Source organism: Nyctereutes procyonoides, unplaced genomic scaffold, assembly GCF_905146905.1.
Source record: "Nyctereutes procyonoides isolate TBG_1078 unplaced genomic scaffold, NYPRO_anot_genome, whole genome shotgun sequence".
In the NCBI taxonomy this organism is placed as follows: Eukaryota; Metazoa; Chordata; class Mammalia; order Carnivora; family Canidae; genus Nyctereutes; species Nyctereutes procyonoides.
This window is the reverse complement of record NW_026575021.1, coordinates 9,953,842-9,979,281: the sequence shown is the minus strand read 5'-3', so window position 1 is coordinate 9,979,281 and position 25,440 is coordinate 9,953,842. Positions and strand designations below refer to the sequence as shown.

Sequence of the window (25,440 nt, the reverse complement as noted above, 5' to 3'; positions counted from 1 at the left end):
ATTTTAAGTAAACTTATTTGCCTCGATATTAAAAAATTGCTTTTTAGGTAGCCTGAAACTCCTCACTGTCAATGTGGGTTCTAGGCTTCTGCCTCTGGAGTTAGGCCGTGTAGTCCTTTGTATCTTCCCTGGGGGATGAGTTGGACACATCTTTCCTCTGAGGCAAGGGTGAAAGGGTCAGTGAGCCAGTGAATGCCTGAACTCTGGTGGGCACCAGGAAGGTGAGCAGACATCATTTTTTTTGCAAAAGATGGCCCCCTAATAGCTACTCGCTTGTGCTGATCACTGGAGCAGAGGAAAATCTAAGCAAAAACCATGGTTCTTAGAAGATAAAAAATTTAAAAACATAAAAAAAATGCCAAATTTGGGCTCAAGTATGAGTGCATTTTACACAAACACAAAAAATGATTTGTGAAACTTTTCACAGAAAACATGGGTCAATAAGGAAGAAAATAAGAGAAAGTTGAAAAAGTTAGTTAATTGATGATGCATGTACGTTTACCAAAAATATGATACTCTTGGTGTGTAGGACTCAGTGAAGCCAGGCATCACACCAGTTTGCCTCCGAGGAAGCAGATAGGAGAGGAGCTAGCGGATTAACCTTTATGGGCAAATATTGGTGAAGACATGATCTTAGTGTGTGCATTGTTCGATGCGCTGAGGAGATAGTGCATTTTCCTCCACGTTCTGCAAACACTGGCGTAAGGGAATGGTTATTGCCACACGAGGTGCTCAGAGCCAAGCCATGGCCAGTACTGGAAGGAAATGACCTCTTTTGTTGTTGTTGTTGTTGTTTAAGAGTGAGAGTGAGCGGTGTGCAAGGGGGCAGGGAGGGGCAGGGGAGAGGGAGAGCGTCTGCCCAGCCCAGAGCCTGATGTGGGGCTTGATCTCACCATCCTGAGGTCATGACCTCAGCTAAAATCAAGAGTTAGATACTTAATCGCCTCTTCCACCCAGGAGCCCCCGACTGTTCCTCATGCATACAAACCCAAGGAGGGCAAAGTGAGCTTTGGGGTTTAAGACAGACCACTCTTTCCTCCTTCCCTCCTCTCTCTCAAATTATAGTCGACATCAATGTTCTGTTTCAAGTGTACAACATACTGATTTGACATTTCTGTGTATTACACAGTGTTCACCAGGGTAAGTGTAGTTACCCTCTCACACCATACGGAGTTATTATAGTCCTGCTGACTGGGCTATACTTTGTATCCCTGTGACTCATTTATCCTCTTAATTCCTTTCTCCTATTTTATTTTTTTTTATTTGTGTTTTTTAGATTCTACACATATAAGTAAAATCATACGGTGTCTTTTTCTGACTTCACTTAGTATAATACTCTCCAGTTCCCTCCATGTTGTTGCAAATGGCAAGACCTCATTGTTTTTCATGGCTAATACTCCACGAGGTGTATGCACCGCATCTTTATCCATTTGTCTGTTGATGGCCGCTTAGGTTGCTTCCCTGTCGGCGGCGGTTGTAAGTAACGCCGAACACACGTAGGAATGCACATGTTATTTCCCAGTTCGTGTTTTTGTCCTCCTTGGGTTTACTGGATCATCGGGTATCACCAGTTTCCTTTTTTTTTGAGGCACCCCCGTACGGTCTTCCAGGGTGGCTGCACCAGTTTGGGCTCCCGCCCGCGGTGCGCGAGGGCTCCCGGGTCCCACGTCCTCGCCGGCACCTGGTCTCGTTGTGCATGGGGGTGTGTGTGTGGGGGGGAGCCTGCCAGCTGGGGGCCCTACTGCTGCATCATGCACACCCCACCCCGCAGCATCCAGGGACAAGAATCTTTTTTTTTTTTTTTGCAAAAGCTTGAGTCACTCTGACACTCTTTGGACCTTTTTGTATGCTTTAGGGTTGTTTATAAACAGGCCCATTTTTCTTTTTTTTAAAAGATTTATTTATTTATCCATGAGACACACAGGGAGAGAGGGAGAGACACAGGCAGAGGGAGAAGCAGGCTCCACGCAGGGATCCCGACGTGGGACTCAATCCCGGGACCCCAGGATCACGCCCTGGGCCGAAGGCAGGTGCTAAACCGCTGAGCCCCCCAGGGGTCCCCTGAACAGGACCATTTTGCAGGGAAAATGGGGTGCGTGTGGTGTGGGCAGCACTTACCCCCTTCCTCTCCCGGTCACTGCTGCCGCCACGGGACTGCGGGTGCCGTGGGTCCATGTCTCCCATCCTCGGCAGGACGGGGCCTGGTGGGGACCTGGAGAGGGGCGGCCGAGGGTCACTTCTGTGCTGAGGGGGGAGGCGGGACGGTGGGGGTGCGGGCACCGTCACGCGGTGCGGGGCACCTGCCCGGGTCGGGCTCTGGCCCTGGTCTGTGGCCCGAAAGGTGCGGCTGCACGTTCCTGGCTCCTGAAGTTCGTCGGTCGCCCCCGGCACCCGATGGTGGCCCTTCCTGGGGTCCTGACCGTGAGCTACTGACCGCGCCATCCCCGGCCTCGGAGCAGGCTTCCAGAAGGGCTGTCAGGGCATGGGCCTCAGGCCTCTGCTCCTGCTCTGTCACCGTCCGCTGCCGCTTGCCGCCCTCCCCGGCCCTCCTCCCCCGGCTCTCGGCCCGGCAGCGTGGGGATGCCACCACCGTGGGGTCCGGCCTGGCCCTGGCCGCACCCTGCCTCCCCCCCCCATCCCCAGAGTCGGTCCTCACGCAGGGCTCGGCGCCCAAGCTCTTATCGGGTGTTTGTCTCCGTAAAACTCCTAAGCGGGGGACACATAAGTGGTGGAGGGCGCGATCCCGGGGTCCCGGGATCAAGTCCCGCCTCAGGCTCCCCGTGGGGAGGCTGCTCTCCTCTGCCTGGGTCTCGGCCTCTCTCTGTGTGTGTCTCATGAGTAAATAAATAAAATCTTACCAAAAAAAACCCTGAGAAGGAGGTATCCCAGTTCTTACTCTTTAAATGATGAACCAGACCCGGTCGGTGACCGACCAAGCCCCCTAGTTGGGTGAAGGGCTAGAGCTGATGCATTGAATGTGGATCGTTCAGACACCAGCACCCTTTTGCTCTCTCGTCCTCTGACTCTCTGAGAGCCCACGGCCTTCCGGGAATGGGCTGCTGGAAGGAGGAGAGAGACAGGGGCCCAGAATTCGTCCCTAGACACTTTTGGGGCCTTTGGAAAATCACTTGGATGCCCAGGCTTTGGTTTTCCCCATCTGTCACGTACAGATAATTATCCCTGTCCTGCCTGGCTTTCGGGGTTATTGTGGGACCCAAATGGCATATGTGATAGCGCCTGTGCCAGGATGGGCACATTTTAATTGCCTTATAATTGTTTCGTAATTTGTAAGGGTTTTAGACCATCGGAAGCAGGAACTACCTGGGTTTGAATTAAAGTTTTGCCTAACCTCTCCCTGCCCTGCCCCTATTCTCTCATCGGCATAGGCAGTCCCGATGCTTCTCTTTTCGTAAGCCTGGTAGGAGGTTAACAAGTGACGACATGGTGTAAGTGTTGGGAACGGGGCCTGGCTCCCAGGGAGGTCTCTGTAAGTGCTCCTTGCTGGGATTGTCGGTTGTTACTACACGTGAACATCTTTCACCCGATGAAAGTCACGCTTCTGAAAATCCTGGCAGAAAGTGGCAGAAATGGATGAAAAATTATTATGGAAATTTTGTTCAAGATCATAGACTGCTGTGCAAAAAATCTAAATCCTGTTTTTTTTGGTTGTTGTTTTTTTTGTTTTTTAAGATCAGATATCCCTCGAAACTTAGGAGTATTGGGGCTGATGTGCTTGTTTGTATTTTAGAGTCAAGGTGACTGGCTGACCTGGCCTTGCCTGATGACATACACAAAGGAGATAGCGGTGCGGTTCCTTTGGAAGGAACATTGCCACGTATAAGACACTGGAAGCCCTGATGATTTATATTAGTGTTTTTGGAGAGTAAATGGAAATTGTGATTACTTCCGTTTCTCATGTGGTTTTGGTGGGGGGAGTATTGACTTAGTTGTGTTGTTGCAAGGTTTATTTCTTGACTGTAACATTTTCTCAAAGAGGAACTAAACACCCTTTTTTTTTTCCACCTTAGAACATTTACAGAGACCATCTAACCCCTTTACACTACAGGCCACGAACATTTTTTAATTTGGCGGGTGGGATGCTCTGGGAATGCTGGGCTGTGGCTAACCCTGCCGTTGTGCCCCGTGGCTCTCTGTCCCCAGGAAGCCTGCGGTCTTGCAGCTCTTCAGACTGCTTTAGTAAAGTGATGCCGCCGAGGAAAAAGAGGAGACCTGCCTCCGGAGATGACTTATCCGCCAAGAAAAGTAGACACGATGGGTATGTCGCAGAGACAGTAGATCAAACTTGGTGACGTGCATCAAAGAATTTGAATTAACATTTTCAAAGTGTAGTTACCTTGTGATGTTTCTTTTACGTGTGGGTTTATAAAACAAAAACCAAATTAGGTAAGTCGAGTTCTTAGAAATTGAAGTTTTCTCTCAGTCCGTTGATCCACCAAAACTGGTGTAGAGTTTCTTTCTTTCCTTTTAAGGGCTTGTCGTCTGTGCCTGTTGAGGACCACGGGGTCGGTACGTATCTGTTCTCTACGAGGGTCTCACTCACCACACACAACCACAGGGCCGAGTTCTTGCTTCCTCAGGGGACCTGGGCCGAGAGGCTGGGGAGCACCGTGGCAGCTGGACGCTCTCAGCCTGCTTGGAGAGCTTGAGCAGAGCTTGAGGCTCAGATGAGTGAGACTTTGCTAGAAACGGTGAAAAAGGAGACTGTGTAAACCACTTCTCTTTCAGACAAGGGAACTGCTTAATTTTGGTGACCCTAAAAGTCATTTGACTTATTTATTTTAGGCATCTTTATTAGATCACCTTGATTTTCATGAGTCATTTTTTCTTTTCTCTCTCTCTTTCTCTCTCTCTCTCTTTTTAACAATAAACAGACATCGTAACTTCAATCTTTTTTGCCTTTTTTCCATTTTCCTCCATCCTGGCTCTGTAGGTTACCTCACTAATGGGCCTGAATATTCACATCTAAAAATCAAAGGGATGAGATAAGATTTTTCTGTTTCTTTCTTGCTGTGATACCTCATCTGCCCCAGCTAGGTTGGAAGGATAAGATGGACTCCAACAATGTGAAAGTGGTGTCAACTCTTCATATCCCAGATGAGTAGAAAATACGATCTATATAGGAAGATAGCAGTGACTGAGAAGACCATCCCCAGCAATGTCTAGTGATTTTCAATAGCTTTGGGAAGCCAGGTCACTTAATACTTCTTTGGTAGTGTAGATGTTATTGTCATGGAACTGTTGAATTCTAATCACCACACAGCATTTTGTGACTCTAATATGTGGCGCTTGTTCTTTCTCACCACAGTCTGATACAATTTAGTGTGAAAAAGCTAGTTTAAAAACTAGTAGCTGTGTTGCAGAAGGGTGTGAAATACCCTTACTGATAGCATTTCATTGGCCACCAGAGGGATAGGGGTCTATAGCTTTAGCTGAGTTTCTTTCTTGGGCTTTTTAAAAAAACAATTTTATTTATTTACCATACAATTTTATTTACATACCATATACGTTAAGTATACAATTCAGTGATTTTTACTAAGTAGTTAAAAGTTAGGTGACCATCACTACAAACCAGGTTTAGAACGTCTCCGCCCCCTTTTCCCCCAATGAGATCCCTGATGCCATTCACAGTCACCCCTTGTTCCCACCCCCAAGCCCCCCACAACCACCAGTCCAGCTTCCATCTACAGGTTTGCCTTTTCTGGACATTTCACGTGGAGTGGTCTTTTTGTGTCATGCTTCTTTCACTTAGCATGATGTTTTTGAGGTTCATCCATGTAATAAGCATGTGTCACTATTTTTCTTTTATCTACTGAATGCTATTCAGTTGTCCTTTTTTTATGTAGAGTATTTTTAGGCAACTCAAATATTGCAGTGTCGTATGTAGGTCTCTGTATTGTTGACCAGTTATATCCTTTGAGTTGAGAATGTCTAGACCCAAGATTGGAACTTGTATGTTTGAACCCTTGGCCGGTACCCACTGTTTTTTTCTGGGTACCAAGGCTGCCTCTTGTAGAAGAAATACAAAACGAATGGTTTGCAGTGTCAGTATCTTAATACTCTCTAGTCATGTTACTATTAAAACCCGAATCTCTAATCAGAGGTATAGATAGACACTCGGGTGAATGTCTAGGTCATGACTAAAAACTTACTAAAAAGTAATTATGTATGATCTTTGCAACATATAATATATAAATTAAAACCGTATTCATAAATAATCATAAATATGTATACACCACACCTATTGAGGCAATTTATATATAAATGAGGGAAAGAAAAAGTATATACTCATAATTTTTCTATTAAAATGACTATTTTAAAGATCCTGCCATCTCTCCCCTCCCCAGGTAGGGAAAATCTTGGTTCTTAGCCCCAGGTCATTGTGAAATAAAGAATTCCTGCAGAAAGTCACACTGTTGGCAGGAGGAGGCCACCGGGCTTCCTGACTCCGTCCTCCAGCTCATGCTGGGTGTTTCCACCACAGTGGGGCATTACGGGGGGGGGGGGGGCTGGTGGAAGCCAGGGTTCCTCTACACCTCTCTGTCCTGAGGTCCCCCCCCCCGGAGGATTGCGCATAATTTAGTGTTTCTTTTTATTTGCTTAATGTTCCCTTGACCTAATACTGACAGGTTCTTCTTTAGACTGTGTACTGTGCCCACCCTGACTCATAAGACATGAAAGTCCGGAGAATTTAATGCAGAGCCATGTCCTGTGAGTGAGTTCTAGGGTCAGCCCTTGAAGAAGACACTGTAGCCATTTCTGGCTGTGTCTCACTCTATCATTCTGTAGTCATTCTGGCTCATGAGGCAGAGGGGAATACATCAGATCAGTTCTTAACTGAGGACTTCTTAATCAGAGCAAAGACCTATATCACGAATTTACCGTTCAGTTCTGTTTTGGGTCTGCCTGTAGTTATAAAAACTGAAACTTCCAAATGCAGGAAGTAAAATGTTTAACATAAACTGGAAATACTGAATAGATGTCTGGTTTGGGTGAAAGAATGAAAACGATCTACTACTTAGAAGAAACTCAGCCTTTTAAAATAACTTCAGACTCCTTTCTCGATTTCTAGCATGTATAGGAAATATGATTCAACCAGAATAAAGACGGAAGAAGAAGCCTTTTCAAGTAAGAGATGCTTAGAGTGGTTCTACGAATATGCAGGTAGGTCCTCATTTAGATGATCTCAGACTGAGCCTCGTGAAAATAAGGACTATCTCAGGGAGGATTAAAGGATTTAAAAATGTGCACTTTTCTGATGTGGTTTGTGTGCCGTCTCTTCCTGTTTGAGGGAGGGAACATCGTCGAAACAAATCACCAAATGTCCTATTTATAGCCAGCAGCTAAGCCAAAGAATTCAGAACACTAGAAGGGAACTGAAAAGATGAATGCACTTGGGAGAAATACTCGGGATTGCTAGGAAACCTATTTAGAATGCTGGGAGTGGGTGACTGGTTTGTACATCAAAGTTAAAATAAGCTTTGCTGCTTTGAACCCTTATGTGCAATGGAATCTCTTATATTAAGTGTCTATTTTGAAAGATCATTTGGCAGAAAATGTTTGTTTTGTCATTTAAAATGTCTTAAATTCAGTCCTATTTTTGCAACTTACAATAACTGGTTGGGTAATATCATACTGAAATCCAGGGGTGGTTTGTCACTGTGGCTGTGTGCAGTGCAAAAAGAAAAGGAGTGTTTCCAGACAAGTTTGAGCCAAAGGCTCCTCTCACTTTCCTCTTTGCCATGTTTCTGGCCTTTTCATAGCCTATAAATTTGACGATTTCAGCCCCTTGGCAAACCGATTTTCCTGTCATATCTGTCTCTGCTCCCAGCTAGGTTTCACGGGCCTCCCGTTGTCTTATTTAAAAAACAAAACAAAAACAAGAAAACTGAATAGATTGTACATGTGATTCCCTAGCAGTCCCCTCCAGCTTTGTCTCTTGTTGAAAACTCCCTGCAACCTACAGGTTGGAAGACCTGACTCACTGCCATCCCTCCACCTGGAGTGTTTTCTCTCTGCTTTTCCATCTGACAGCCCTCGTTGTACATCTTCGAAGCCCCTTAATTAGTCTAATAGCCTTCTTTGTACTTTACGGGACATTTTTCATAACTAGTTCTCCTACCCTTTCATTAGGTGTCAAAGCGAGGGTGCCTCCTGTGGTCTGATCTTGCTGTTCCCCCCTCCCTGCCTCACCGTTTTCGTTTTCTTTCTTTCTTTTTCTTTTTTTAAGATTTATTTTTAAGTAATCTCTCCACCCAGCTTGGGGCTTGAACTCATGACCCTGAGATCAGGAGTCACACACTCCACCAACTGAACCAACCAGGCGCCCCCAGCACGTGTAGGTTTCTTTTGGTTTTGTTTTTTATTTGTCTTTCGTTTTGATGTGCTTCACTTTAATAAGCATTGCAGGTACTGTGTTTTTTACAGCTTGATGATTTGAGGTGGCCCTGCATGAAGCTAATCTTCCTACACCATTTTTTGGACAGCATTTGCTTACTTGGTGTCTCTATGTCATGTTTTAGCAATTTTCACAATATTTCAGATTTTTTCATTATTTGTTATGGTGATTTTTTTTTGGGGGGGAGATGCTATGGTGATTTTTTAAATGATTATTTTTTAATTAAAATTAAATTTGCCAGCATATAGTATAACACTCAGTGCTCATCACATCACTTATCCTTCTTAATGCCCGTCACCCAGTTACCCATCACCCCCCTTCTGCAACCCTTTGTTTTCCAGAGTTAGGAGTCTCTCATAGTTTGTCTTCCTCTAATTTTTTCCCCACTCAGTTTCCCTTTTGGTCCTTTTCACTATTATATTCCACATATGAATGAAAGCATATGATAATTGTCTTTCTCTGATTGACTTATTTCATTCAGTGTAATACCCTCCAGTTCCATCCACATTGAAGCAAATGGTGGGTACTCGTCCTTTCTGATGGCTGAGTAATATTCCACTGTCTGTATAGACCACATCTTCTTTATCCATTCATCTGCCAAAGGACGTTGTGGCTCCTCCCACAGTTCAGCTATTGTGGATCTTGCTGCTGTGAACATTGGGGTGCAGGTGTTCTGGCGTTCTACTGCATCTGTTTCTTTGGGTGAATACCTAGTGGTATAATTGCTGGGTCGTAGGGTAGCTCTATTTTTAACTGCTTGAGGAACCTCCATGTAGTTTTCCAGAGTGACTGCACCAGCCTGCATTCCCACCAACAGTGCAAGAGGGCTCCCCTTTCTCCACGTCCTCACCAACATTGTTTCCTGTGTTGTTAATTTTAGCCATTCTCACTGGTATCATTGTGATTTTGATTTGTATTTCTGTGATGATTAGTGATGTGGAGCATTTTTCCCTGTGCTTGTTGGCCATGTGTAGGTCGTCTTTGGAGAAATGTCTGTTCATGTCTTTTGCCCATTTCTTGAATAGATTGTTTGGTTTTTGGGTGTTGAGTTTGATAAGTTCTTTATAGATCTTGGATACTAGTCCTTTATCTGGTATGTCATTTGTGAATATCTTCTGCCATTCTGTAGGTTGCCTTTTAGTTTGGTGATTGTTTCCTTTGCTGTGCAGAGCTTTTTATCTTGATGAAGTTCCAATAGTTCATTATTGCTTTTGTTTCCCTGCCTTTATAGACGTGTCTTGCAAGAAGTTGCTGTGGCCAAGTTCAAAGATGTTGCTGCTTATGTTCTCCTTTAGGATTTTGATGGATTTCTGTGTCACATTTAGATCTTTCATCCATTTTGCATTTATCTTTGTGTACCTATCCATTTTCTGGTAAGAGCCTGGCCCCTTTGGCCACAGATGTTGTGCCATGGGGCTGGCAGATGACTCAGGCCAGACCAATCAGATAACATTTCCTGAGATTTTCAGATTGAAGCTAGGAGAAGAGTATCTTTCTCTTCGGGTGGTAGACTTGAAAGGGCATGATGTGCTGATTCCTGGAGGTCTTTGGATTTTTTGTTAACCACCTCAGTATCTTTCTAATGAATTCTCCTTCGTAATTTGAACAGGTTTGAGCTGGATTGTGTTTGCAGGGCATGGACATTCATATAAATGCTTATTACATAGTATTTGAACATATGTGTTTCCATGTTACATCATGAAGAAATGAATCTCTTGAAGACATTTTGTATTCCTAAGAAAAGTGGTTGGCACTCTGCCAGGCGTTTGATAGATGGGTGCTGGATGACGAGTTTTCTCATATTTGTATCACTTTGATTATGAAGGTTTTTTGCTTTCTTATCTTGGTTCATAGTGATTTTTATGAAGTGAGTTAGGAAAAGGACGTTTTAAACAGACAAAAAGTACACTTACTTCTACCGTCAGAGCATAGCTCTTTTGATTTGTGTGTGTGTGTGTCTTCCTTTACAAGCAAACATAATTTTTCCATGGTATGACGACACTTCTGTTTCCTTTAAGAAGAGAACAGGCTACAGTTTTCCTTCTTGTTTGCTTTCTTCTGGCTCAGGACAGTGACATTTGGGATAAAGTTTAAGCCACATTCTTTAGGTTCCTTGAGATCCCTGTCAGATGGCTCCTTGCAGTTCATCCTTGCAAAAGTTTTGTGGGTATGGCTATCCCTATTTTTATCCACCATTCTCATTTTATAAGGGAAAATGGCTTAAAATTGGGAATCATTCAGAGCCCCAATTAAAGTTTTCACTTTTAATGATCTCAAGCACATGGATGTGAGCTGTAGATCATTATTCAAGAAAGACAAATGGTGAGATGACCAGGGTGTCTGTCAGGTTGTGCTATGGGATGAGCTAGCTAGCACGAGGAAGGCTTTAACACCCATGCTGAGTTCTGTGTCCTTAGGAAAGAGCTAGCCGGTTTGGGTGGACTCCCTGCACTTTAATCTGGAGTGGATCATACAGGCCTTGGTGGTGGAGTTGTTTCATAGGGGTGCCCCTTTTGTTCTTCCAACATCTACCCAGAGTTCTTGGTTCCACTTCTTGCCCTGCCCTCTGCTGCCCGGGGCTCCTGCAGCCTGAGCCCAGCTCCTCACTGGCCTGTTAACCCCAGCACTGCTTTACACATTCTGGGATGCAGCCTCTCCCCTTTTAATATCCCTATCAGCTCCATTTCTGATTCTCAGACATGTAATTAATGAAACCCACTCCACTGGAGGCTCTTCCTCCTGGGCGCTGTGGTCATAGGTTTCCTCCCTTTTGGACTTTGGTCCTTCCGTCTTTGTGACTTGAGAAAGGAAGGTGGACGAGTGCTATTTAACCTCCATCTGAAACTGGAGTCCCATTTCTTTCCAATAGCTTGAAAAGAACCAGTTTTGCATCAAAAATTTACCTAATTTCCATTTTCTGAAATATATCTAAGAGAAAGGAATTCGGCCAAATACGCACATGCCAACGCTGAATTCAGAGTTATCGGGAAGCTCCCACAAGCAGATCATAGACATACTCCCAGGTCCTGAATGGAAGCCCCTTAGTTTCTATTTTGGATTAAGTTCTAGGACAGGCTTATGTTTTGGTTTACCGCAGTAAGATCAGGGACCAGGAGGAGCAGGTGCTCAGTGACCCAGTGGCCTGTCAGCAAGGGAGCAGAGGGCAAAAACAGCCATAGGGGGCAGCGTGGCCTTGTTTGCCTCAGGGATGCAGCATGGTGGCATTATGGAAACTTCACTCTGAGGGCCCTGGGCCATCATTCAAAAGGTCAAATATATTTTTTAGGGGCAGTGCCTAAAATGGTTGGGACAGTGGGAGAAACTACTCTTTTTAGATTAATGTCTGTACATCTGCTTTCCACATGTATCTCCGCTCTCTTGTTAGCAGGGCATTCCACAACTTAACGATTTTAGATACAACTTTTTAAAATAATCTCCTTCATGCTTCACTTCTAACCCACTTTGTGTTATCCAGTTGCATATTCAGAATTAAGAATTCTCAGTTCTTAATGTTAGAATTAAGATGGCTGAATTCTACAAGTGGATTGATAAATTTAGTGTAAATACGATCCTAATCCCAACAGTGTGATTACAACTGAATCTAAATGTGTGCACGAGAGAGATGATCACAAAAAGAGAACAGTTGTTTTAGATAGCCGGATTTTGGGTATCTTTTACATAATGTTAACAAGCTATAGTTTACTATTTTTAGGATAAGATACTACTTTTGGCAGAGTCCTGCCATTGCAAGTCATGTGGTTAAAACCTTGCTGTTTAAAAACAACAGATGCGGGGCTCCTGGGTGGCTCAGTAGGTTAAGTGTCTGCTTTCGGCTCAGGTCATGATCCCAGGGTCCTGGGATCGAGTTCTATGTCGGGCTCTGTGTCTCCTTCTCCCTCTGTCCCTCCCCACCCCTGCTTGTGCTCTCTCTCTCTCAAATAAATAAATAAAATCTCAAAAAAAACAAAAAAAAACAAAGCCCCAAACCCAGATGCAAGTATATGCAGGTAACATGACAGTGGCATTGCATAAAATCTGGAAGAAAGGAAAAAACACTGGAGAACTTAACCACTGCACCATATACCTCGGCAAACCTCCTTTGAGGTACTTGCTGTGTGCCAGGCCCTGGGGTGCACTCAGCTGATTTTCTAGTGCAGCGAACTGACAAACTGAGAAGCATCGCCTTTGGGATGCATGCTGGCGAGAGAAGTGTCAGTGGCCAGGTGGGAGGGCGGACGGGGTGGGGAGGAAGCCAGGACCCGCCGAGGCCTTGTGCACAGGCTTGGGGACGATGGGCGGCTCGCCAGGCCAAAGAACACGTTATGGCAAAAGAGCTTTTAAATCAGGAGGAATGGAAACCAAAAGCGGCAGGAATTTTAACAGAATTATAAAGTAATGTTTTCAGATCTGCAACTACCTCCCGAGGAATCCTCTCAGTATATACCAAAAAAACAGACGTCTGTTCCTAGAAACAAAGCCACTTAGCGAAATAGGAATATGTGGCTATTTCCTTATGAGAGGTTATTCTTTGATCTCATGGCCGAAATTCTTTACAGTAGCAGAACGATGTAAAGAACGGTGAGCCATGCACAGGGTCCCCATGAGTGCTGCCTCCGCTGGCAGTGGTGGCGGGGGTGCTCTCCAGGGGGTCACCAGGCATACACAGTGACGAAAGCTCGGTGAAGGATTTATAGGTGTAGCATGAACCCTTGTGTGTAGAGAAACAAACTTAAAAGTGATTTCATTGTATATTTGCACGTATATGAGCATAAAAGTCTGAGAGGAGATGTGCCCGATTGGTAAGGAAAGGGAGAAAACAGCTTTTCTCTTTAGTGTATTTTGCCCTGACTTTTGTCTGAGTATTTGATTTTCCTTTGTGGATGTATTCATGTGTCATTTGTATAACATACCCATGACTGCACACACGTCGGCATATGCACTCTCAAAGCCAAAAGCTAGCAGTCGATCAGATGGGTAAATGTATTTTCATTTGAGTGAAGAAGGAGATAAGGATGCTTACCTTTGTGCCACTTATTTGCCTTTGTTTTGGAAATGAGGAGCCAGTGCTGTTAGATGAGAGGTAGAAAGAATGGGGGATAAATGGAAAGGAGGAGGCAAAAATGGTAACTTGTTGGAGATGAAATGATCAAATTATGCCAGGAAAGCCACAGAGAATTTCATGGACAAACAGAAACAGCAAATAAATAGGTACCTATTCCATGCACATAGAATTCTATAAACAATTTATTTTGGGAAGGTTACTTAAAGGCATTTTTAATAAATTATTGTCTCCGAGGAGTAGGGAGAGGTTGGAAGGGAAACTTGCTTTCTAATTTTTTTCACTTTTAAATGAAAACTTGTATGATGTTTATGTATTAATGTAGCAAAAAAATAACTGAATTAAAAATACAGTAATCTTTTATTTGGATAGTAACTTTTATTATTGTCTTAATATTTAAGTATTTATTACTTAAAGATTTCAGTTTTTAAACTTTTGTTTGAAGAATAGCTCCCTTCCCCTAGTAATCAAGATAAAAGAATTAGGAATACATAGAAAAACATGTAAAATAAAAGGAGAAAAAAGAAAATCCCACAAAAGGGTAACAGATTTGGATATATGAAACAAAACATCTTGTAACAAAACAGCACATTTGTGATCAAAAGGAAAATAACAGCGTGCAGAAAAAATATTTGCCATGGCCGCACTATAAGGGAAGGGCCGAGTTTGACTTTAGGGGAGCTAAGAATTTCTGACAAGCCCTCTAGGTGATTTTAATATTCATCCTTTGTTGAGGGCAACCACCTTATACATTCATTGTGGTTTATTATTATTATTTAAGATTTTATTTTTTTTGAGTAATCTCTACATCCAACGTGGAGCTTGGCCTCATAACTCAGAGATCAAGTGTTGCATGCTCTACTGACCGTGCCAGTCAAGCATCTTTTTATCATTATTTTGTGTTGAAATTACTCCTGGAGTGCCTGGTTGGCTCAGTAAGCATGTGACTTTTGATCTCGGGGTTGTGCGTTCAAGCTCTATGTTGGGTGTAGAGATTACTTAAAAAAACAAAATCTTCCCCCCAAAAAAGAAAAAAAGGAATTACTTCTCTGCTCTGTCGCCCTTCCTGGGGACACAGTGTCCAGTAAATGTTGCCCGGATGACATGGAGACACATGAAGATGGTGGATTCTGCAGAGCGTGCCAGATCTAGAGGCATGTCCTGTGCAAAGACTGTAGAGTGACTCCTGTATGCTGGCATTCATTCATTCATTTAATAAACTTTATAAAAGCAACTACTCCATGCCAGGTGGTCTGCTGAGGTTACACGAGAAACACAATAGCTCTTACTTTTGAGGAACTTGGAAAGATGGCTGAGCTGGGACCTAGCACAGATGTGCCAAATGTGAGAGAACCTCTCCTGGCATTGCTGGGGGCCCAGGGGACTGGCCCTCCCAGCCTCCACAGGTGGGGGTGGGGAGGAGTAGAGGACCCCGCGTCTGCTCTCGGTCTTAAAAACTGAATGAGGGGATCCCTGGGTGGCGCAGCGATTTGGCGCCTGCCTTTGGCCCAGGGCGCGATCCTGGAGACCCGGGATCGAATCCCACGTTGGGCTCCCGGTGCATGGAGCCTGCTTCTCCCTCTGCCTATGTCTCTGCCTCTCTCTCTCTCTCTCTCTCTGTGACTATCATAAATAAATAAAAAAAATAATAAAATTAAAAAAAAAAAACTGAATGAGGCAGCCAGCTAACACGGGGAAGGGAGAGGAAGATAGGCTGAGGCCGCAAAGAACATCTGGTGTTGGGTGTGTGTCAGGACGTGTGTGCGGAGCAAACCACAGGTAAGTGTTTCTGGGCCTTGGCTTTTATTCGCTGAGTACTGTTTGTTGATTTATTTTCAAGAAACTTGATGTGGAGGTGGAAAGATTGGAAGGATGCAAAGGAAGGGAGGCACTAGATCATGGGGAACCTTACCTGATATGCCACACTTTGGACTTTATCTCCAGGTAGTGGAGAGCCGTTGAAGGCCTTTAAGCCAGCGTGGCTTCTGTGTTTGGGATGGCTCCTTTAGGTGGTGGCGTGCAGGATGGGTCGGAGGGTACGGGGCTGTGGAGCTGGGGAGGTCCTGAGGAGCCTGCTGTGGTAATGTGAGTCTAAAGCCTGAAAAGGCCGGCACAGGAGAGGGACAGTTAAGAAATATTTGGAAGGAAAAACTGGCAGTGCACTTGCTAATTGGCCGAATGTAGAAAGTGTAGGAGAAGGAAGAGTCCAGGATGACTCCCGGGGTTCTGTTTCTGGTGGCGCCACCAAGTGAGACTATATAGGAGGGAAAGGACAATCCGCTCAGTGAGGTGGTGGCTGAAAATGTGAAATGCAGCAGGTGGCTGGGGGCGGAAGATGGGTTTAGCTGTGGCCGTTAAGCAGGAGGTCGGGCAGCCAGGCAGCGGCGTGCTAGACAGCCCCAAACTAAGGGGAAAAGCATGGGCCTGGGAGCTGGAGCATCGATGAAACTTGCTCGGGAGAGGGTAGTGAATGGACTAGGGGAGGCTTCAGGCTGGAGTTCTGTGCATCAGCTTTAACAAGTGGGGAGAAGCAAAGGAACATGTTAAGGAGCCAAAAGAGAAGTAGGAGGAAGACCAGATGAGAAGAGGGTACTTCTAGGCGCTGTGGGAGGAGGCAGATTTGGGAAGAAAAAACTGCTTCAAAGTTTCTGATATCACAGAAAGGTCAGATAAAAAAAAAACCCGACTACCTATCAGATTTGGCAGGGGAGGTGTTATTGGTGACCTTGACAAGAAGAGTTTCAGTAGAGAGAGCAGAAACCAAATTGCAGTGGTTGAAGGATGAATGGGAGATGAAGTAGAGATGGAACATGTAGGCAGTGCTTTCAGGAAGAAACCGAGCGGAAGCCAGAGTGGGAAGAAAGAGGCTTTACTGCCTTATCAAGAACAGAAAGACTCCTTGCTTTTTTCCCACGTAAGAGAAGCAATTATGTTGTTTCCCAGTTAATTTTGTAAAGAAGATCGTGTGGTTCCCTGCTAGGTTTCCAGAGATGATTGTTATGTATTGAAACTATTACCAAAATAAGGCAGAGCTTTAAGCTACTTTAAAGAGCAGAAGAGTTGGACTCAGGTAGCCTTATCTTTAAACATAAATTATTTGTAGCCTGTGTCTCTAGGTTGAAAGGCATGGCAATAAATTGACTTAAATGACTGCGTAAAGCCGAATCTTTTAAAAGGAAGTAACAGAAATTCCAGAATGTTTTTCAATTTATCACTCAGTGATTTCTTCTTTCGGGAAGGCTTATGGCCTGTAAGTGGTATTTTTTTTTTTTGTAAGTGTTATTTGATTTTAGTTTACTTTAATAATATTTTAACATTACTATAATTACTATTACTCTAGTAGTAATAGTGTACATGGGTAGATTTAATTTATCTAAGATTGCATTTCATCACAGGTACTGATGATGTTGTAGGTCCTGAAGGAATGGAGAAATTTTGTGAAGACATTGGTGTTGAACCAGAAAATGTAAGTCTAACCTATTAAGTTGGGCAAATCAATTGATTATTTTCCTTAACTACTCTTTTGTCCTTTGACAAATGAAGCAACAGTAGAGACATAACAGTGGGTTAGTTTTATGAGACAATCTAAGAAACAAGTTCCAATTCTAATTTGATTTCTAAGCAGAATTTTTTCTTGTGATTGGTATGGTGTAACTAGTAATTTTTTTTCTCTTGTTTCATTTCTTGTATCTAAAAGATATGATAATAAAGTAATTAGATGTTTAAAAAATGATGTGGACCTGTGTACCTCCAGTAAGAGATCAGCCGGGAGACTGAGTCACGGTCTATCCTGTATTAGTGCAGGCTAATGTAGTTTATCCACATCTTTTTTTTTTTTTTTTAAGATTTATTTATTTATTTATTCATGAGAAACAGAGAGATTGAGAGAGAGAGGCAGAGACACAGGCAGAGGGAGAAGCAGGCTCCATGCAGGGAGTCCGACATGGGGTCTCCAGGATCACGCCCTGGGCCGAAGGCGGCGCTAAACTGCTGAGCCACCCAGGCTGCCCTGTCCACATCTTTGAATAATTAATAACTTGTAAGAGTTTTGTGTAGATTGTAATTATCAAGAATTTTTCATAGTTCTTTTGCTTCTGATTGAATTTAACTCTGGGATTGCTTTTTAGTATAAAGGTCTTAAGTATTTCCTTAAAAAAATCACATTAGAAAAAAATTACATTAGAAGTTAAGTTTATACGCTTAATGATTTTTTCCTACTTCTTATCATCATGTTATTGTTGAATATTTTTCCCTGTTCCTACATCATCTCTCTCAAACTAAAATGAAAAATGATGCTCATACAAGTGTCTGGCTCATTAACTGTGCAGTTTAATATTGCATTAGCCTCCAGTTTAACAAATATGTCTCAGATCCTAAATGAATTTATGATCTAGGAGGGATCTTAAGAGATCATCCCCCTCATTCAGACTCTTCTTGGCTCGTTAGCTGGTGCCCATGCATATATCATGTTTTTAAAGAAAGCTAGAAATCAAAAAAAAAAAAAAAAAAAAAGAAAAAGAAAACTAGGAATTAAGACCATACTTTTTTGTTAAAACTTTTCTCTACTCTTAATGTTTCTGTGCCTCTGTCCTCCTCCCAAATCCCCCCAACACTTTACATTTTCTAAAGAGCCTTTAGCTCACTACATGGATTTTTGTCTTGTATTTTTTTTATTTTAATGTGATCCAGTTCAGGTATCTTAATAAATTATTCAGCTTGCAATAAAGGTTTGGGGACAACTGGGCCAATAGTATTTGCCTGATGTGGTCATAGACTAGTCATAGACCTAGGAAAGAACATTTTACTGGCTGTATGAAGGAAGTTTCCTGATGGCCTGGGCCAAGGTTGGCAGAGTGTTTGTTTTCTGGACTGAGTAGTAAGAAGTGAGAGTGACTTGGGCCTGAGAGAGGACCTAAAGGTTCTACCCAGAGCATAGTCATCAGCACTTAGCCAGAGGGGGCTGGAGGACCCCAGTGGGGCCCAAGGGGAGGAGATCCAGAGGCCAGGCTCAGGCCTCCAGGGTGAGAGGCATTGTGTGAGCATTTACTCTCAGCGGCCTAGAAGGACCTGTGGGGTGGAGGGAGTGCTGGTGTTGATGCTAGTTCTTCAAATACCAGTACTCCATAATGGAGAGATGCTGTTATTATCCTTTTGGGGAGCAGTCATGAGGCCTCTCGTTGTCAGTTTCTGTAGGAAAAGAGTCTTGAAATGTCGAGTCACATTGAAGACTAGACTAGGAGACTGAATTTAGAATATTTTTCCGAAGTATTTATTACCGTGCTTCAGTTCTAAGATGCCACTGATAGAGGCTGTATTTTTTATAATCACTAAGAAAAAATGTTGCCAAGTAAACTCTGATATGCATCAATTGTGAATGCATCCCAATTTCAGAAATGTTAACATCTGAAAAATAAGCAATAAAATAATTTTTTGAAGGCTTGTCTTCACTGTTGCCTTAACATTTTAAAACAATTTAAAGCTTTTAAAAGCCCTCACCTTGCCTTTACAGCTTATGAAATTTAAGCAGGCTTGTAAGATTCAAATTTTACTGCTGTCATTTACGAAGGCAACAGCAAAATCCTTTATTTAAGTAATTAACATCCTGATTAGCTACCATAAGAAAAGGTCCATTTTGTGTAAAGACACACTCACTGTAAATATCAACTTGGCTTTTTAGGCACATTTCTTGCATACTTTGTGTGTGTGTGTGTGTGTGTGTGTCTGTGCCCTAACCATTTTTTTTTTTTACTTAACAAGTGTTAATGTGGAACTGTAAACCTTTCTGATAGAGGATTTAATGTAGATATTGTTTGAGAACATACTGAGTTTGAATTAGAAAAATGTGGGTTATTTTACGTAGGTAAATTGCTATTCTGGAGTCAGAATTCCAAGAAAAGCTGAGGCATGAGGAGAAATGTGTAAATTGGAAGAACATGTAAGCTCTTTTTGGGAAGTTATGAGTAGATCCTGGCCTCTTAAGTTAAAGCTTTTTAAACCTATTAAGCAATGATATCTTGTGATGATATGCATTGGTTTGCTAATCAGTACTAGTAATCTACCTACTAGTCTGGATTTTTTAACCTAAAAAACCTAGTGACTTTAAAAACTGGTTATGTACTGATTTAATTGAGATTTGATGAAAGGGCTTAGATTCAGTGGGTTCTCATTGATAATAATTTCCAAGGTGGAAAACCATGAAGTCAGCATCAAGAGAAAGCCTTTCATTAATCTTGCAGTTATAAATTAGACAAAGCTGGACATTTTTAGTCTACAAACTAACTTGTTGGCAAACAAAAGGACAGACGTTCTGTACCTCCTAAATGACTATTCTGGAGTACTTAATGTGTGTGTTGGCTCTCAGAGTCTAATTAAATCATCTAAAGTGATTTCTAATTGACTGCTTGCCTTAATTTTTTCATGTTATATCATCCTCTTACCACCATCACCACCTGACCCAGTGGGGCTACATAGTGGAGGACTAATATTTTAGGGCAGTTCTTCTGGTAGTTGACGTGAGCCTTCAGGTCCTGTGTAAAGAAATCAAATTAGCTGCCAAATGTGGAATATGCTAGTCCCTGGCCACCTTTTGCAGAAACATCTATTTTTTTCCCCATTGGTTTTTTTCCCCCATTGGTTTTTGTTACAACAAATGGAGATGTAGCCATTCTGCAGTGTGTATGTGGTCCCCAGGTCAGGACTTGGGTGTCCCTTAGATATGGGACAGCCGTCCAGGATACTCAGTCCTGCAGAGTGTCCGGAAGGTCCTAGGAAATCCCTGTCCCTCTTCTTTACCTGTCTAGGGCTGACCTACTTTCTTTTTTAGTTACTCCTCCTCTAATCTTGGGTCTTTGAGGTAGGTGAGACGGGAAGGCTTCCACTTCTTCCCCAATCATGGATGGGTAGACCCGGCTGTGTCCCTGTGCAGGGTCCTGGACAGCTGGAAGCTGATGTACTTTTGAAATGTAACTTTGTGTTTACACCTTTGGTGTTTATTAAACTCACCATCAGGATCTATGGGCCATCTCTTCCCTAAAGCAGCTAAGTGATAAGCAGTGCCGTAAACTAGAGTCATCACGGTTCCTGATACCTGCAGGGTCTCAGAAGATTCACTCAAAGCAAGAGCGGTGCCCCACTGAGGAGTGATTGGGCCGTGCCCCTCAGCCTGTGCTCGGTCCAGGCACAGCGCTCTTTAGGAGAATGTTGAGCCACTTTTATATCCTATTCCTCCAGTGTATATGGTTCCGTTCAGCATTAATGTGTTTGTGATACAACTCCACTATTACATATGTCCTGCCACCCACCTTTTATTTTTTAGCCCTCTGCTCCTGTTCTTTTCACTTAATAAACCTTGGAGATTGTTCCCTGTTTCTGCTGATAGCTCTCCTTGGTTTGTCTTAATGGCAGCATTGTATTCCTTTGTGTGGAGAGTATTCAGCAAGGAAATGTTTAATTAGTCCCTTATTAATAGATGTTTGGTTGTTTCAGTCTTTTGCTGCTATAAATAATACCACAAAGAACATCGTTGCATATACATCTTCGTGTGTATGTGCAGGTATATCTATAAGAGAACTTTCCTTAAGTCCTGGAATTGCTGAGTCAATAACTCATTTTTAATTTTGATAAATATTGCAGAACTGCCCTCTGGAGAGGTTAATGGCTTTACACTTCCACCATCATGCATCATAAGAGTTCATGTTTCCCTAAGGTCTTGTCAGCAGACTAATTATCAAACTTTTTAGATGTTTTCCAAACTAGAACTGGTTTTTGAAGTTACCCTGTTCATATTTCAGTGACTGAACAGAAGCATTTGGGAAGTTGTTGATATGTCTCATTTCCTAATATCTGTCATTCTGATTTGATCAGTCTATTTTTTTGTTTGTTTGTTTGTTTTTATACAGGTAGTTATGCTTGTCCTAGCTTGGAAACTGGATGCACAAAACATGGGTTATTTTACTCTACAGGAATGGTTAAAAGGAATGACTTCTCTACAGTAAGTCCGGAGGCTGCCCTGGGCTGGAGGTTGGGGGGAGGCGTCCATGCACTCCCCAGCTGGCTGCTTCCTCCCCGGGATGTCAGGGAGCCTGGGTTAGGTGACTGGAGGAAGCCACGTGCTCTGGCCGACTTCCCTGTGGCCATAGGTATAAAGACCAAATCCTATTTTTATATGGTGAAGAGAGCTCATTATGCATGAATTTTAGCAATTAAAATTTTTATACAATGTATATTGTTTATTTTCGTATTCTTCTAGAACAGATTTGCCCTGTAGAAATAGACCAGCCTCTTCTCGTAGATGTCAGCCACATGTATAATTTTAAATTTCCTAACAGTCGCATTAAAAAAAAAGTTAAACTAAAGGTAAAATTAATTTTAACGTATTTTATTTAGTATCCAAAAATGTTATTATTCCAACATATAATCAGTATTTTAAAAATTAATGAGCTGTTCTTTCTTCATATTAAATCTTCAAAATCTGGTGTGTATTTTATATTTCTGATCTGTCTCATTTTGCATTAACTGCATTTGAAGTGCTTGGTAGCCCCATGTGTCCAGTGACTACCATATTAGCACACTTGCAGAGCTTAAAAAATAGCAAAGGCAAATTACTAGCATCTGGTTTACATGTAGGGAGAAAAAGTTGACTAGAAACTTTGACTTTCAAATGAGATATTTGATGTCTTCTATTTTATATATTCTGATTTTAGCTTTGGCAAAATTGGAGCTTGATTACTCGAGTGATTAAAAAGTAGTAATTAGTGGTTTTTTTTTATGTGTCCACTTTGCACGCACGTGTATGTGTGAGGGTGTGCACGCACTTGAGTTTCACTCAGGAAAACAGTTGCTACTCTGTACTCTGCATTGAAGGATACGGTGGGGATGGGTGAGTCAGTGTTTTTGTGGTCCTGGAAGACGAAGTGCTGATTCTTCGCATGAGAAGTTTGGTCTAAAATGCTGGGGATGGCTCTTTATTTTCACTTTAACTTGGAATAACAGACTTTGATACTTACTGGATTGAAATTGGAGTGGAAATGGATTTATGGTTTTATTTAAATAATTTTGGAATTTGCCAACTTGCTAGCATTGTCCATTTATTATTGATGAGAGTGCTTTCTTTGCACTTGGTTGTAGTAGTCTTATTGTACTTTTCACTGCTCTCCCGTGTGAGCCTCACGGCTGCCTGCTAAGGAATACAGATCAGGCTTTATCCTGCACATTTTGCAAATGAAGAAACTGAAGCTTAGCCAGGGATACAGGATACGTTAAACTAAGTGGCAGGATTGGGAAGAAAACCCCAAACTTCTGATTCCTAAGTCATGTTCTTCCTCTAACAGTTACCGTCTGATGGCAAACGAGTGTTAGGTAAAAGTCAGGTCACCCTTGATACACCTTCCTGACAGCATGCTCTAGAATTTTAGAGTTAAGTCCTCTGAAGTCTCTTTAAAAATTGTGGTTTTTGGTGTTGGGAACATGCTAACTTTGATTGTTTTCCTCGCTGCCTTCCGAACACAGCACAGGATGGCTGCTCCTTTTGAAGGGTCCCTGGAGATGATGAACGTGTGGCCATATCAAGATTTTATTTCAAGGCTTCAGAGGAAGCACCATTAATATTTTTCAGGCACATTTTCATTTGTCTTAAGAGGGAGGGGATAATACCCATTTTTATGTGCTTCTACATTCTTTTTCACATTTGTCTTTACAAAAGAATGTTACACAGTGCCAGGCCTTTCCCCCTGTGTTTTGAGGGTCACGCTGCCTGGGAGGTATGCAGTTTCCTGGAGGAGGTCTGTGTATTTTTTGGGGGAGGGGGCAGTCAGAAGGGGATTGCAGGGACTCTGCCGGATCTTTGTTGGGAACTCCGCTTAACACTTGGTGTGACACATTTGGTGGCAGATGGGTTCCTGTAGGAGACTGCCACTTGGTCCTCGCCCTTCAGGGTGTAATGACAAGCCTGACCCCCTCTAGGGACATTGAAGAGCTTGCTTTGTTTTCTTGGTCTGAAACTCTGAGATTGCTTTCCTCATCAGTGAGGAAGAGATCATTAGAATAACCTTTAAGGTTCTGTGTAGTTCGGAATAGTCAAGTTTTAAGAATGTCCGCTCCCCCTCCCTCTGACCTCCCTAGATTGATCATTTGTTCAGCAAGTATTTAAGAGGCCGGGAGGTGCCAAGCACACTGTTCTACATCCTGGGGAAATAAAATCCACAAATTAGACAGTCCATTCAGGGCAGGGACTTGGAAGCAAAGTCCAATCAAAAGACTCAAAAGTCAAAAAAAAAAAAAAAAGACTCAAAAGTCTTTTGACTTCTTGAATTAAGTAGTGTTGTGTGTGTGTAAGGTGTGCATGCTCAGTAAATAAGAATGCTTAGAAGTGATCACTGACGTGCTGTAAAGATGGGAAGTCGTCCATCTTCTGGGTTACCGATTTTGTCTTCTGTTTGGGATTTTTGTTCTTGTTTGCTCTCTTTCTGGTTTTATTAAACCTGTCTAGTGAAGTGTTTTAAACTCAAACTGGAATTAAAGTGTGCATGAGAATGTCTGTATATACGATACCTATTTGATTAAAATGCGAAGTTTGAAGAAATGGCTCCTGTACAGTGGGTGTGTGTGCTAGAAACAGAAGGGCCACGGGTTTTCGAACCAGAGGTTTGAATCTGCTCCACCACTTCCTGCGGGTCTGGCCGCAGCTCCAAAACCAGGAAGGGCCGGTGATGCGCTGGGGCTCACACCTGGGCTCTGAGAACTCCCCCTCTTTGACCCCGGCCGGGGAGCGGGGCACACGGCAGGCACAGCAGCTGCCAGCAGCTGGTGGGGAGCAGTCGTCCCCAGGCTCCGTAGATCATTCTCAGTCCGGAGAAGGCCCAGCTCGTTTCAGTTGACTACTTGTTTTACTCATCGCCTTGGTTGCTTCTGATGAATTAAGCTTATAGAGATGTGTACGCAGAACAGAACAAAAGTGTGTTAGAGATGAGGCTGACTTTGCATAGAACTGATGATGGGCTGGAAAAAGACCTTTGGCTAAGTGAAGGGGTGAAGAAGGCCTCTCCGTGGGTCATGAGAACTGCTTTCCATTTTATAACCTGTGAGGCTTGTTGTCCTGGTTCCTGGTGCTTCTGAATCTGTTGCAGGAGCAAAACTCACATAAGAAATGGCCCCACAGTATGTGCACATTTTGTTTTGGGAAAGGACAGTCCCTGAGTGGTGTGGCTCGGTCTGCCCCTCTAAGGCTACCACGGGCTTCCTTACGTGTGGTGCATGGAAAAGCAGGGGAACGGGCTGAAGACGGGGCTGCTTTTCCCAAGCCAGTTTCTTCCCAGGCCGGGTTAGGAGGGACTCCGTCCGCACTTGATCTCGTTGAGCGACCACTAGGTGGCAGTGTGTGGTCCGGGCCGGGAGACTCTGCGGCCTGTTCCCTGGTGGGGTCAGGCCAGAGGCTTCTGTGGGGTCGGGCCCCTTTCAAAGCAGATGAAACTCTTTAATGATGATATTAGCTCCAGCCTGTGTAGCTAACTGTCTTTAGTACATACGTGAAGTGAAAAATTCACTTTGGGCATTTTATGCTTTGCACTCCGGACAGGATCTCTGAGTGTCTTTCAAATGTAAGGACATCTGTGACCAGGGTGGTGGCTGGACTCCCGGGCTTGCTACTGAACTTCACATGTGGCCTTGCGGTTCTACCCAAAGAGTCACAGCTACCTCGTTTTCTTAGCTGGGTAGCAGTAACACTTGTCTAGGTGAGGAGTCCCTGCCCTTGAATCTGTTGAGACAAACATCCGTTCCTCCTCTCGTTGGGCCAGGAGTACACTAAACCACCTGCCAAAACCTGGCCAATTTCCTGTGGTTTTGGTCCTTAACCTTCCTTTCCAGTGAAGAGTAGAGACCTTGGCCTTAAATATTTTGGTGTCTGTTTTCTTTGACCCTCCCCCATATTATTAATAAAATATTAGTTATTTATACTATTTAAAAAATC

At 43.2% G+C, this 25,440-nt stretch overlaps 1 protein-coding gene across 9 annotated transcripts in view; it reads left to right on the top strand.

Annotated features, from left to right (window-relative positions):
* Positions 1-25,440, top strand: part of DCUN1D4 (defective in cullin neddylation 1 domain containing 4) — a 70,234-nt gene that overhangs the window by 25,936 nt on the left and 18,858 nt on the right. For all 9 annotated transcript variants that reach the window (XM_055339089.1, XM_055339082.1, XM_055339074.1 and 6 more), the window contains 4 exons: positions 4,162-4,276; positions 7,091-7,182; positions 16,871-16,941; positions 21,374-21,465. In XM_055339089.1, the coding sequence (XP_055195064.1) occupies positions 4,162-4,276; positions 7,091-7,182; positions 16,871-16,941; positions 21,374-21,465 (370 nt within the window). The remainder of the gene's footprint in view (positions 1-4,161; positions 4,277-7,090; positions 7,183-16,870; positions 16,942-21,373; positions 21,466-25,440) is intronic.